The sequence below is a fragment of the Diplotaxodon limnothrissa genome, linkage group LG23 (genome assembly GCF_057381915.1).
Source record: "Diplotaxodon limnothrissa isolate DT_005_m linkage group LG23, D_limnothrissa_male_GT1.1, whole genome shotgun sequence".
NCBI lineage: Eukaryota > Metazoa > Chordata > Actinopteri > Cichliformes > Cichlidae > Diplotaxodon > Diplotaxodon limnothrissa.
The window spans coordinates 2,272,465-2,287,804 of record NC_140617.1 but is presented as its reverse complement, the minus strand read 5'-3'; the positions used below and the strand labels follow the sequence as shown (position 1 = coordinate 2,287,804).

At 41.8% G+C, this 15,340-nt stretch overlaps 1 protein-coding gene across 1 annotated transcript in view; it reads left to right on the top strand.

Annotated features, from left to right (window-relative positions):
• glis1b (GLIS family zinc finger 1b) overlaps window positions 1–15,340 on the top strand; it is a 75,622-nt gene that overhangs the window by 56,135 nt on the left and 4,147 nt on the right. Inside the window, exons 6-8 of the mRNA XM_085348919.1 lie at window positions 1,290–1,400; window positions 6,413–6,554; window positions 10,497–10,671. Coding sequence (XP_085205045.1) covers window positions 1,290–1,400; window positions 6,413–6,554; window positions 10,497–10,671 — 428 coding nt within the window. The remainder of the gene's footprint in view (window positions 1–1,289; window positions 1,401–6,412; window positions 6,555–10,496; window positions 10,672–15,340) is intronic.

The window sequence follows — 15,340 nt, the reverse complement described above, 5'->3', positions numbered from 1 at the left end:
AAAACTTATGTTACTGAATGTAAAAAGTAAAAAAATCTCTATCACCATCCTTCATTTTAATTAGAAAAATGTGAAATGAAAGTGGTGTACTCCATCACGGTGTATGCAGTGTGCATAATCACATAAATGCTTAATTATTAAGAATACTCCTCAACATGGTTGAATAAGATCATTTATACACTCACTAGCTACTTTATTAGGTACGCCTTCTAATACAGGGTTGGACTACCTAATTCTTCATGGCATAAAACTCGAGTACTGGAAACATAATTCAGAGATTTTGGTCCATGAATATTGTTATATACAGGATAGCAATAATTAGATAGGCTGTGTCATTTATACATGTGCCCAGAAAACATCCCCACACTTTTACAGCAGCACCAACCAGCTTGAACTGTTGATAAAGGCATGAAGGATTCATGCTTTCAGGTTGCTCACATCAATCCTGACCCTACCTTCAAAATGTTGCAGTGAGGTCGTAGTTTCCTGTTCTCGTTCTTGCTGATGGGCACCTTGTGTGGTCTTCTGCAGCTTCAGCCAATCTTATTCAGGGTTTTATGTGATCTGCATTCATAGATGTTCTTCTTTAGTTACTGTTACCTTCTTGCATCAAAAAGGCATTTCTGTGTCTTATTGAATGTTTTCTGTTTTCAGGCCGTTCTATGTAAACCGTAGAGATGGTTGTGCAGGAAAATGTCCGTAGATCAGCAGTTTCTGAAATACTCAGTTTGAACTTCAGCAGGTTGTCTTGAACACGTCTATATGTTGCTGCCGTGTGATTGGCTGATTAGACATTTACATTAACGAGCGGTACCTAATGAAGTGGCCAGTGAGTGTATTTCTTGCGCTGATATATTATAGTGTTTGTCTTTAAGTCTTTATACATTATTAATCATGCAGTATCGGTGCTGTCAGTAGCAAGAGAGATGGGTTTCATTGCTGAGTGAGTGCAACTGCAAGTGAAATACGATGCTTTAAACCCTGAAAAACTAATAACCAAAGAGATGTTGTGGTATTCAAATTTTTGTCAACTGATTGTCTTTTCTTTTCATCCTTTGTCTGGTCTTCCTTTTACCTCACATTATGTGTCTTTCTCAGCTGAAAGGTAGGACTTTATCTTTGCCTTTACTTACATAAGTTTCATATTTACTGCATGTTAATTTTTCTCCTTTCCTTTACAATTTTCTTTTTTAGCTGCTTATATTATTCTGTGTCTCTGTTATTAGAAAAGCTACATTTATACATTTTGCTCTGATAACTGAACAGAAATATTTCCTCCCTCCTCCCAGAAACCGTATGCATGTCAGATCTCCGGTTGTACCAAGCGCTACACGGATCCCAGCTCCCTACGCAAACACGTCAAGATCCACTCAGCCAAAGAGCAACAGGTGCGTAGGAAGGTAAGACACTCTCTGCTAGAGTGAGAAACAGGACAAAACACCTGTGTGTAGTCAGAGGTTTAAAAAGAAACATCATAGAGGAACCAAAAGTATGTCAGCTGTTACCGCTGACATTTGTTGTTTTCTTCATTTTTAAGTAGCAAATTAAAGCCAGTGGACACTTAAAAACTGCTGCGTCATGGTTCATTTATTCTTAAATAAATTGTTTATAAAATCGAAACTATTGAAAGTAGAAGGTTTAGTGAAACTACGGACATTATTAATTATGTTTAAGGCTAAAAATAATATATTACCTGTGTTTGGGAGGTGAGGACAGCTGAAGGAAATATCATTTTAAGCATCAGCTCGCTGGGACCACGGTTACGGGTATACGACTGTGGAACTCTCTTCAGGACCGGATGCTGCAGAACCTCCGTTCAGACTTCTTCCATCAGGAAGGAGGTTCTGCAGCATCCGGTCCCGTACCAGCAGACTGAGAGACAGCTTTTTCCTCCAGGCCATCAGACTGCTGAACACTTCATAGACACCTCACCTCCACTACTAGAACTTCAACATTATGCACTACATACTGTCCATTAATGCCACTGTTTTGCACAATATCCAACTACCAACCTCTGTATATTTAATATATTTTATTTTATTGCTTACTCTATTTAATTTGTAAAATATGTGCACACACACACGTAGAAAAACATATTTAGTATACACATCCAGTAATGCATATACTATTATATATTGTACATATATTTATTAGTCTCAGATTTAGCCATTCTTATATTTTGCTTGTTTTACGTTATTGTATTTTTGCACAACTCTGCTGCTTGTGAAGCTCGCACACAAGAATTTCACTCGCATGTGCTGTACCAGTGTACCTGCACATGTGATGTGACAATAAAAGTGATTTGATTTGATTTCATTATAATCTTAAGAGTTTTACATTGTTTTAAAAAGTGTTACATGTTTAAAACGATAAATCAATATGAAGAATACGCAATAAATTCGAGCTAACTCCTTATTTTATTTATTTATTTTCTCCTTGTTATTATGTGCTGAGGTATTTGCTGTTTGGTCTGATAAATGCTCACGTGTTCATTGGTTAATGGTGCCCACTAGTTGAAATGTAGATGGGGGGGGCAGGGTTTAATAAGAATATTTTCTTCTTCCTTCTCCTTTTCACTCATGGTTGCCGTGTTATATCAAGGGAAAGCCTGGTTTGTGTGTATGAAAGGATAAAACTGTGTGTGAAATAAATAAAAAATGAAATGAAATTTTGCAGCTCAAGCTGATCTTTTTCTGCAGCTAGTTTCCTGCATGACCTTATTCGGGTCATTCGGGTAGAGCTGCAACTTTAACAAGATTTGTTCTTTCTTAGGTCACATTATCTGCAGATCCATCAAGTTGCTCTAACTGAGGGGTTTTGAAGCATTTAGCTGTGTAGTGGAGTATCTTTAGAATCATTTCCCCAACAATAGATCAGGTTTGACCACATTTCATCATGCTTGTGGTCAAAAGCCCATTCTTTCCCTAACTGAAAGTGGGTAAATAAGAGAGAGAAAGGGCCCATTGTTGTGTAAAGGGCTGGATAGTGGCAGGCTGGATGATGTGTTTCTTTGCTTAGTGTCGTAAAGGGAAACACATGTGTGCTTGTAGCATTGTTAATAAGCTGTAGTGCAGAATACCCCAGTGGCCAGATGTTATGGACAAATGTCAAACAAACGCTCTTACTCCACTCTTGGATTTGGCCCAAAGCAGGAAAAAAAAAACTTTAAGAGTGTCGCTGTGGAGAAAGCAGAGCCCCAATTACTTGCAATGAATGCTTTGCAGGGCTGTCTTAAGAATCCCCACAAGGACACATTTACTGATTTACGGCATCTAAATGTGAAATCAAAACATGGAAAATGCCAGCTGTAAAGCTGTTAGGTTTAGCTTTTTTGGGGGGAGGAGTTAAATCACTTGTGATTTGACTTTTCAGCAAAGCCAGAATCTTAAAAGATACAAGCCACAGATAAAATAATCTGTTCACTTACTGCTCTGAATGAACTCTGAGGGAATAATCTGAGAGTCGAGTAGATGGGATGATACTGCTGCTGAACAAGGTTTCCACCCACAAACTGACCACAATATCAGAACTCAGACAGATGGACAAACAGACTGAGAGGGTTGCAGTGATGTTGGAAAATAAAAGAAAATCTTGGATGACTTTGTCCTTGCCTGCAAATCGAGTACCGACACTTGACTTCAGTCGTTCAGAGGGTCCACAGCAACACTGCCAGGGTTTTATGCCTCTTGGCATCATGAAGTTATCACTCATTATTATTATTATTATTATACACTCAACTGAAAAATATGTATTAGTCAGCATAGTTATTATCTCAGCACGATTACAAAAACACAAACTTGATATACATTTAATGATGAAAGAAACTCGCATATTGGATTCAAATGTTTAAGAGTTGCACCAGCTGCTCTTTGGTTTAAACTAAGCCTGCTTATAATAGATGTTGGCCAAGTATAAACATAAAATACAAATTTTTCATTTAAAAAGTGTTGCTCTGCACAAACTGTAGAGATTAGTTTTACTATTACAAGTTTCACTGTTAAGTAGCTGAATCAACTAGCAGTGCCGTCGATTCAGCAGATTTTCAAACACAACCATCTCTACAGAGAACGCTCTAAAAAGAGAGAATGTCCACTGAACCGCAGTTCTCTGTTGATGCAAGAGGTCAAATGACAATAACTAGACTGCTTTGAGCTGATAGGAAGGCAAGAGTGACTCAAATAACCACTCATTACAACACAGTTGATGGTCGACAGCAGCAGAAGACCACGTGAGGTACCGCTCCTGTCAGGTTACAAATTGTGCAGGCTCACCAAAGTTGGCCAACAAGAGATTAGAAAAACGTTGCCTAGTCTGATGAGTGTCCCTTTCTGCATTCAGATAAAACATTCAGAATTTGGCATTGCTCCTTCCTGCCTTGTACCAGCCATTCAGGCTGATGGTGTTTTAATGATGTGGGGGGGTGTTTTCTTGTCACACTTTAGTACCAAGTGACCAAAATTCAGTCACCACAGCCTGAGTATCGTTTCTGATCATTCCCATCACAGAGTGTGCCCATCTCCTGGTGGCTGCAGGATAGCACGCCATGTCACAAAGCTCAGATCATCACTGTGCTCGCTCGGTCCCCAGATCTTTGGTGAAGTGTTTTCAGTTTTCAGTTTTATTTGTCATATGCAAGTTAGCACAGGGTCAACATCGCAATGAAATGTATTTGACGAGCAGCAGACAATCACTCAGCAGAATGGTACAGTAGAAAAAAATGTAATAAAATAAAATAATAAAAAATAAATAGAAAAATAGTAAGAGCAAAATATTAATAAGGTGTAGTAAAAGAAAAAAGAGATTTTCAGTTAACTGACTAAATATATGTATATGTGTAGATATATAAATATATGTACACACAGATATTGCACAGGAATGAGCAGCAGTACAAACTAAACAGTACAACAGTTTTTGTTTTTTGTGGCAGTTGTTACAGTATTGCACTTTTTCTAAATATAAATATCAATACAGTGGAGTGACCAGTGCAGATTATACAGTGTGGGAGATTCACGTCATGGATGTGGAACTGACAAAATCTGCAGCTGCAAATCTGCAACATCAAAATACACCAAAAAGTCATTTTTTAAAAAAAGCATCCCTTTTATTCTGCAAAGCAGGTCTGAGCCTGTGCTGTTAGCCTGTGTGGTCATTATGTTTAATAAGAATAATTAGAAGGTCAGTGGTTCTAACCTCTGCTCTTCCCCAAACCAAAGATCCTAAACCCCCCATGTGTGTGTGTGTCGGTGGGGGCTTTTGCCTTTATTGGACAGTGACAGTGGAGATGGACACAAAAGAGCGAGAGGGGGGGGGAAGACACACAGCAAAGGGCTGCGGGTTGGACTCGAACCCCGGCCGCTGCTTTCTGGCCTTACAGCATGTGGTTGCCTGCTCAACCAAAACCCCAGGTTGACCCTGAGGAAGTTATTGGTGTGTTTGTGCAATACATAAAATGTTGTATGTGCAGAAAAAGCGTTTCTCCTGTTGTGTAAAGTGTTTTGGCCCATATAATCCGAAAAGCACTATGTAAATATCAGTTTAGTTTATGAAGCTCCTGCAGCAGTGGATTCTTCACCAGGACCGTTGCCATCACTCTCCTTTAACTTGTCAGTAAATGTTGTGTTGAATAGAGGATGAGGTTAACAGTAACTGGTTGTCATTGATCCTTGTCTCTGTAACGGTGTATAAGCAGATGCCAGTAGGATCGTAGGTCGATTCCACTGTTCTCTAGTCAGTGTCTTATTTCTCGGTGGCCATATTTGCTTTATACACTGGAGTCTGAAGTCTGTTTTTGTGCCTACATCAGATAGTCAGCTATACTATCCTATTCTCTCTTTTTACATCTTGGCAGAAGTCCTGTGTGTACCTCAGCAGCTATAATGTTTTATTACATAGAAATCCAGTAATGTATACAACAGAGTTCAGCTATTCCACCGATCCATAAGGCAGATGTCTCATTTTGTCAACTGACACAGGTTTCATTTGGTTTGAATTTTATCTTTGTGCCGTGTGATCTCGCTGAAATGTGTCTTCAGTTGCCCCCATTAAAGTTGGCAGGGAAAGAAACAGGAGCAATCTCACATTGGCTCTGAGTTCATACCAATTATGTCTAAGGCCAACGCATGACTCAAAAAAGAACATATGATCTTTCCCCCGGTTCCCCCTGACTGACAATTCTATTCTCATTTGCTGATTTACTGTTTCAGATCAACATTACAATCACATTATTGCAAAAAGATGAAGCGAACGCTCTCACACACACGAGGTCCAAGCCACGAACAGGCCAAACTGAAGTCGTCTTGTTCTTCGATTGAGTAATCTTGCAGATCAGATGGAGTTCTCTCCATTTAAATGACTCATCATCATTTCTTGTAAGCATTTGAAGTTTATTCTTATCGTTGCTTGTTTTTCTCAGCTTCGGCCCTGCCCTCACCTGGAGCAGGATGTCCTGAGCGACTGTCTGTCCATGCAGCACCTCCAGAGCTCCACCTCTACGCAGCACCTCTACAATGGCAAAGATGGCCATTCTCCTGCATTGGGCCAAGACATGTTCACAGGTACACACCTGTCATCTGTCATTCTCAGATCTTCCTCTAATAATTGATCTCTTAATTAATCGGTTTCTTTACCAATAAAACATCTCAACTTTCCACTTATTTTTCTCATAAAACGAACAAAAATTGAAGTTCGGTAAGAAAACATGTGGCATAAATACAAAATATAATGTGTCACCAGTAGTAGCAACATCATTCATGGTTAAACAATTTCAAATATGAGTGAAATCGACTGGCCACATCTCAAAACATCGAAGCCCAGGGAGTATTTGTTCCAAAGCAGAAGAGCACGCCAGCAAGTGAGGTCCAGACCGCCAGAAATCCCAACACCTGGCAAAGCAATCACCGAGTCATTGGTGGTAATCAGCAGCCATGTCAACATTCCTGCAGATGTATTGTGGTAATTCTGCACTCTCAGGCAGTGAAAATCATACTTGGTGGTGCCTTTGGTCAAAAGATAAACAATCCACACCACATAATTGAACTTTAATTGCTCGTGCAGATTTTATATCAACATTTTAGCCGTTAGTCCATACTTGAGTTTATAAGGGAAGTGTTACAGCCTTGTGCTTTTGTTTGTTTGGTTTGGATTTCATAACCATGTCATGTTAACCTGTCTCCCTGTCATGCAAAGACTGCAAAAACCATTAGCAGCCACTAGAACTGGAAAAGTTTATTCATCACATGTGGCCTTTAAGCTTCTTTTAAACTTCCATTTTTCTAACTGATGAGTTTGACCGTCACTAAAAGTCAGCACCACACTGAATTGGGAACAAGAGAGAGATAAATGGATTATAACCATCCTAAAGACGAGAGAGATCCCTGCAGCTTCCTCCCTTTATGGACACATCTGTCCTTGTTTTCTGCCTCTACCACAGCCAGGCTCCCCACTGTTGTCTGTTATTGTTGCTGGATCTCGGCGCACCGTTGATGACCATGAAAGCTCAACTTCTTGGCTCTTTACCTCTGCTCCCCTCTCTTTCTGAGAGATGTTGCTTTCTGTCTTGGTTTAAATCGTTTAAAGCCCCAGAGGAGCTAAAGCAGTCAAGGACGCCGTGTTATTCGAGGTCAGAAAAGGTTAGACTTCAGGATCTCTATTTACACGACTTTCTCTTTGTTCTAGAGCCAATAGGATGCATGTAAGTAGTGGGCCAAAGTGGGCAGCCATCCCATCATTAACACTTGTGGAGCAGAAAATGAGTCATGCTTCCAGTCAGAGCTAAACTTGTTTTCCTGTTCACTGCTTATAAGTCTGTTCCTATTCACATGTCTGCAGCAAGAGTTACGAGAACCCCCCCTCTCTGTTTTATAGAGCATAATTAGAGTGTTCCCTGATTAACCAGAGGAAGGACTCATCATAGTTGAGTACAGAGGTTTATGTGCTCCTGCTGCTATCCTCTCAGTTTCTTCTCACAGAGATTTCTTCCTGAACTCAACAAGAAGCTTTTCAAATCCGCTCGACAGCGTCTTTGGTACATAATCCCACTCTAACTCTTAAAGAGCAACATCAGATCCTTTTTGTCTTCCTCCACAAGGAACTGGTGATGAAATTGAGGCAATCACAGCCATTATTTGTCGACTGTTTTGCCGGTGTGCTACCAGATGTTGGGGCTAAAGGGGAAAACATTTAAGGTCTGTGATTGATGATTTCGGGGTAATGAATCAAGCTTGTAACCATTTCAGAGCGCTGTCAGATCAGGCCTCGGCATGCTTCCACTTGAGAACAGCTGGCCTGAAAACTGCAAAAACCAGGAGCACCCATCTTTCCTCTTCCTTTCATCTCCTCCCGTCTTCTGCTCTCGTTGCCGGTTAACTGCCCCAGACAGTCAATGTGCTTCTCGCTGTTTGGATGCTGGGAAAGAAATCAGCTGCTAAACTTAGCAGAAGATGCAAAGAGGAAAAAAAGGAAAGATCAAGTTGACTCTTGCTTAACAAGACTGTCCAGAGTGGGGCAGGCAGTTCTCGTCCCTGTGGATGATGATTTTTGATTAAATTAAACTGGTAGAAACATGACTTTGAGATACTGTCCATCTGGTGTAGATTTTGGTGGTGGTTTTTTCTTTTTAGGCCTGGCACGTCCTCCGCTTCTTCAGTTTGTTCAAGTTCTGTGAGCACACACTGAACACCATGTCAACAAATGCCAAGTTTTATAGCTGTGTGAGAATCACCTCGTTGGTGCAAAAAATACTATTTTGTGTAAGTCAGACTGTTAATTTTTTGGCCTTTTTTTAACTAAAGAAATTAGAATAAAATATGTGTTTTTGTGACAGGCTCATTTTTTAAGTTGTTTGACGTCTTCCTCTGAAAACGGTTGGGTTCAATGACTTGACTGAAAATGAGTCAAAAATCCCACGGACTAATCTCAAATCCCGTGGTGATAGAGCCTTCTCTGTGGCAGGTCCCAGACTTTGGAATAGTCTCCCCTTAAATATTAGATCTGCACAAACACTTGAGCAATTTAAATCATTACTAAAGACACATTTCTATGCCCTGGCTTTTAACACACTATGACCCAAGTATTTTGGTCTTATTTGAATTAGTTTAGTTATTGTTTTAATACTTTTATTGTCCTATTATTGTTTTTTATTGTTATTATTGTATTACAGTGTTGCTTTTTAATACCATTTTTATATTGTTAAGCACTTTGTGCAGCATCGGCTGTTTGAAATGTGCTATATAAATAAATTTGACCTTGACCTTGACCTTGAAAAAGCACCAATGTCCAAAGAACGACTTTTACAGACCTTCAGAAATCCTGGAGAACTGTTGCTCAAGACATCTTTAACCCTTTATTGACCAAGATTTATGCAGGTCTGAGGGATACATGTATGGTAATGTGAATGTGGCTGATTTTTTTCCTGTCTGTGTTCGAACAGTGCCTTGTGATACCGTAGTACACCAAACATAAAGTTTGTCTTCTCTTCTTTCTGAAACAAGGTGGATTTTGTCTCCAGCACAAACAGCAGTGGAGTTGGGATCATTTAAAAAGTGCTTGTAAAATGGGCCTGCCGGTGGACCCGTGTTAAATGAAGCGTTAGAAAATTACGAGAGCGCCAGTGGAACCAAAATATACAGAAATGAGGGAAGGCTCAAGACTTGTGCACAGTCGTGTGGATCTCCAAAGTCTAACTAGCCACATGTTAACAGCAGTAAGACAGTAACAGTTCCACTCGTTTGTTTTATCCTTTTAAAATGAACACCCCTGGGATTCATTTTTGGACAAAACAGCCCGTTTTTTGTTGTCAAATTGGGCTTTGGAAGCATCTTCGCTGAAGATAATAATAGTTAGGGCTGCCACAAACGATTATTTTGATAGTCGACGTAATCGTGACTAGTCGACAAATCGTGGCAGCCCTAATAATAGTAAAAACAGTTGTGACAGTTATTATTTGCAGTTCCTAGTTTGCAAAGAAGAAAAGGAGTCCGTATTTAATAACAGTTTGCAGCTTGAAACAGTAGAAAAGGTTGGCAACATGCAACCAGTAAAAGAAGATAATAATGCCCCCACAGACCGGTGCATCAACAACATGTAACTGTAATATCATTTGGAAAAACTGAAATGATCAAAAAGTAAAAGACATATTGGAACAGTCAGCAGATTATCACATGCTCTTCTGCAGATTTCCTTATATCATATATTTGTAGCTTTAAAGGACCTACTGTTCAAAGTCACTGAACACATGTAACATTTTAGTTTATTATTGTGTAATACGAAAAAGGACAAACAAGGCGAGTCCCTGTGGCAGCACAAACAATGTACCCTAAATTACACACAGCGCAAACACAGAACTTTTTATTTTACAAAGCACACTGATTGGATGAAAGTTGCCAAAACAAAATCCTGTTGCCATGAAATGGCTTTTAATTTGCTCGAGGGAGAGATGAAGCACGGGGGCCTTGAGTTTATTTGGCACGTTTACCGAATTAGCTTTGTTTGTCTTTCAGGCCTGTACACTGGCTCCAGTACCCCCCATCACAGCGCCCCAGTGGAGCTGCTCACCCCCACCCCCAACTCTGGCTCCACCGCTGACCTGCCGACCCGACAGCACCGACTGGATCGAGACCTCGGCAGCCCTCACCACCTGTCCCCGCTGGCTGCCATGGACGGCACGAGAGACGGGTGAGTAACAAGCCCTCGATTTGTATTTAGACGCTGAGGTATGTCACTCCGAAGGTCTGGGTCGCTGGGAAACTAGAGATGTGTCATGAAGGGTGGGAAATGTAAACATGAATCTGATTAATGAATGAATAATCCTGCAAACAGTCATGGACGGCTTTGTCACAATTCTGTCATATAATTGAAGTCATATCACATCATGTTTTGAAAAGGTCAAAGGACACCGAGTGTTTGTTTTACTGCATACAAACAACGTGTACGACAAAGTTCAGTGAAAGTGCAAGCGCTGTTCTTCTCTTAAGACGTTCCCTGATATTATGATTACACTTTACTGCCTCCATTATTTTTCACCTATTTATCATCCCGAGTCCCGGCCGAACCCTCTTAGCTCATGTTAGGTTAAGCCTCATGGTCCTGCTGACAAACCCATCTTGGCTTTCTTACTGGAAACAAAATCAACTTCTCAGCTCCTTTGACGTCCCTCGTGGGAAGACGGGCAGTGCTGGTCACCACGCGGTCAATGTGACACATCACCAGCTCTGTTTCGAGCGGTCACGGTTCACACTTTGGTGAGAGTATCAAAGCCGTGTGATAGCATCGTCCTCTTGTGTTTATGTTCTGTGAGCTCTTTCACCATCGAGCGGTTCTCTTTAAAAACCTCGAGATTACATTTTATAGACCTTGATGTACTGCTGTTGTTCAGCTATGCAACAAATGCAAGCAACACAATGACGTTTAAACCAGTGATGCATCTTTCAGGTAATTGTGAAAATAAGCACATCTGGAGATACTTTTAAGAAGCAATAAAACTGAATACGGTTTAGTAAGAATACCAGTGTTGCTACATCTTTAGTCAAGACAAATGTGCTTCCACTGAACCAATCCATGATCCCGGGAATTCATTAATTAACTGTATCTTTGCAGAGCTCCCGCTTAAAGTCGACGCAAACATTTCAAAAGACGACGCACGAAACCCGCAGCTCCTCCAGGTGCGACTGCCTTGCTCAGCAACAGCTCGAGCAGCTCTTCTCGTGCATCTCTGAGTGTGTGCATGTGTGTGATTTGCAGGATGTTTCCTATTAGTGCTGATGATTTCCCCAGAGAGCCTGCAGAGCAGAGTTACAGAACCCGGGTGTCGTCAGGAGGCACAGTGTGTGCTGTGCTAAAGCAATGTGTCTAAAAACCAGGGAGGTAGGGAAGGAAAACAGTCCTGTACAGTTTAATAACATTGAGAAAGAGTGGATGGAATCAAGCATCATAAACTGTGTTACAAAAGTGATTGTGTTACATAAACATGCTTTCTTTTAACTCTGTGCTCCCCTCTTTGGGTGTATATACAACACCCGCATATTACAGAATGATCTTTGATGGCTTCCTTACTTTAAAGAGCTGCACATACATTTGTACTTATGTGTGTGTGTGTGTGTGTGTGTGTGTGTGTGTGTGTCTCCGTGTGTGGGGGCGAGTTTACATATCCAGGAAATACACGTGATTGGTTATGATTGGGGTGTGAGGTACAGCAGACCGCTCGCCATCCAGCACAAACAGAGCAGCCGAGCAGAGCGGTGAAACCGCCTGGATGTAAACGTCCGAGCGGCGCTCAAGAGACGTCGGGATGGCCGGGAAGCATCTGGAAGCTGGTGTGTTGTTTCAAGCCTTGAAAGCAGAAGGAGAAGCCTGTCAAAATTACCTCGCGGTTCCTGTGGCTCTTTTCTCAGCAGCACGCACAATTAGCAGTGCGAGCACAGGCATGGAAAGTGAAAAGGACTTTGTGAGGGGATACTCGGCTGCACAGGCAGGGCGACATATTGGAAGTGAGAGTCGGACTGCGTCTGCTCCTGTCCGTACTTGATGAGGAACATGCCGGTGCAGCTTGGTGATAGTGCCCCATGTGGTCCAATGACGTAGCTCCCTTTTCATGCACATCTTTGCGTCCCCAACTTAACTCGAGTAACGTGATGACAGCATTGCATTAAAACGACAGCAATTCCCAAATTTGCACATTTCAGCAGCTCGAGATGACCTAAAAGAGCTTTCACGAAGGCACATGCTGTAGAGCTCTATCTGTTGATCACACGGTATAGACGGAGGGCGGGGGCGAGGCGTCAGACCTGCAGCAATGTCTGCTTGCATTTGCCTGAAGATGGAGCGTTTGATTTACATGTTTAAAGCCTTAAGTATACAGGCTGTTGCCAAAGTCAATATCAGCACTGCATTTGTTTTTCCCCAAACGGTTTAGCAGGACATTAAACATTTTGACAAAATTATCAAACTAACCTTCCTCCGGTGTGGCAGCCTCTGACCTCACGGCTAAATGTGTTTACCCTGGCTCAAATGGGCCATTTAGACTCCTTTTACTTTGTAAATACCAGTGTCATTTTTCTGAAGCTAATATTAAGATATGCCAGTTAAAATACACCTAGCAATCACTGCGGCACAAGTGTGCGCGCAGGGCCCCTCTCACAGAAACGGTTGTTCGACCACGGCGGCCTCCGAGCACAGAGAGACGGGTGGTAAATGTTGTCATTCACTGCTTCACCCGAGTGTGGTTATATAATTGCAGAGGGGGTGGGGAGCTGCAGCCTTTACCTGCGTATTGATATTAGAGCCCCTCTGCAAATATTAGTCTGAGGCGGTTTGATACCTCGGCAGTGATTGACGCAGGCTAATTGGATTAGAGTGGCAGCACAGTCGGCACAGAGCTACATTAAGAGTTCCCGCTCTGGAAGGGGCACGTTCATGGCTTGTAACTCTACACTGTCTTTCTTCCAGCCATTATCGTTCTCCAACCAGCCAGAAAATGAGTGTCAGTCTCAAAACCCAAACAAAAGCATTTTTGAGGTAGTCGCTCATGGGCAGTATGTGGTCAGTCACTCATTTTGCGGGCCTCAGTTAATAATGTGTTGCCTTCAATTAACCCGACTACACAAACAGTTAACTGGGAGAAAAGATTCAGATGATTTACAGTAAGAATTCCTCAGAGTAGGAGACTATAGTGATTAAAGGTGGATCTGCTCAGTTTGGGGCAGATATCTTTCTGGGACTAACGGAGGCTGGGGCCTTCGGGGCTGGCTTAGCTTTAGCTTAGCTTTAACCAGGATGCTGTTGTCTGTCTCTCAAACACTGTTTTAGTTTGCTAACCAGAAACAGAAGCGTTCCCACCGATCTGTGCCAAAGAAGCCCCTGTCATCCATCAGAGGGGCTTAATGGTCGGCTGCAAAAAAGTGGGGGGAGACGAGAGGGGAGGCGAAGGGTGTTTTGGGGAGTTTGCAGGGCCTGTGGAGAACAGGGTCTTATTCCCGCTCCCTAGTGGGACAGTTAGCTGCAGGTGAAGGAAGATGAACGAGGAGCAGATCAGCACTGTTCATGAATCTTCATGTTACTTTCCATCCCATCATGCCTCCATGCAGGGAGCCAAGACTTCACGGGTAGCTTATCTTTATTAAGATGAGCTGTAATGTTTCTGGACAATAGCTGCAGGCTAGCGGAGATGACGTCCATGCCCGCATACCTGAGTACAAACAATTTTATGACTTCAGGGCGGCTTCAAACAGCCCAGGTTTGAATGTCCCTCTGATCTCCTGGTAGCATTTCAAACGGCAGAGTTTAGTCACCTACCTCATTCCTCTGAATCACAAACCATCCAGTCAAGTTAAAAAAGCCTCTGATCTGAAATGAGCAACGATTTCCCATCTCTATAAGTAAACTTTTTCCAGCACAGGTCAAAGTTTACGTTATTCATCAGTATGTGAGCATTTTTGAAATCTTCAAATTCCTTCTTTGTAAAAGAAATATCAAAGCCTCAGCTTACTATCCCCTCCTATTCTAGCTTCAGAAATAATAAGGTCAGGGGTCAAATCCCTCTGTCCTTACATTAGGACAGAGGTGGGGTGACCGGGAAAAGCAGAGGAGTGCAGGATGGTCAGTGAAGGTGAATTTCAGGGAGAGATTAATGTGGCATATGAAAGATTCCCCTCATACCTTGAGCTTGAGTGGCTAGCAAGCTAGAGCAATGCCTGAGGCAGCTGGCAGTGATTAGCTTATGATTCACTTTAGCTACACATAGAGGCAGCTTGTAAAAATATGAACAGTATAACTGTTTCCTGAGTTTGTGCTGACAGCAGCTCCTGGGGGAATGGTGCTCTCTGCAGGAACACATGGCCACGCAGCGGCGCCGTGCCAGCACATGGATTAGCCAGGCTCGCAGCGCTAGCTTCTCCAGGGCTGGAGTCACACAAGGTGTCACACAAGCACCGTCAGGTTTGTGCTGATGGGCTCCAAAGGCAAGGGCAGCAAGGAGAAGGCACCTTAAAGCCTTAAACAGTAATAATCAGCAATCCTGCCACCTCGATTTGAACTTGTATTTCAAGGTTTCAAGGTGAGTTTTTGAGAAAGTTTTTACAATACTAAAAGTGGCTATATAGTATGTAGTCCTTTACATTACAAACATCTACCTGAGTGACGCATCAAAGGATATAAAAGCAGTTCAGTTGTTGTGTTATTAGAGTTTAATTAGTGAGCTAAGATGTAAAAAGAATCACTTTCATAAGCTCAGTATTCTTTCTGTATAAAACCTATATCTGCATTGCCATTTTCTGACAAATAAAACAAACGTGCTTTATTCTCCTCGTAAAATAAAGAGGAATCAAGGTAAGTAAAAGTAAGCATGGTT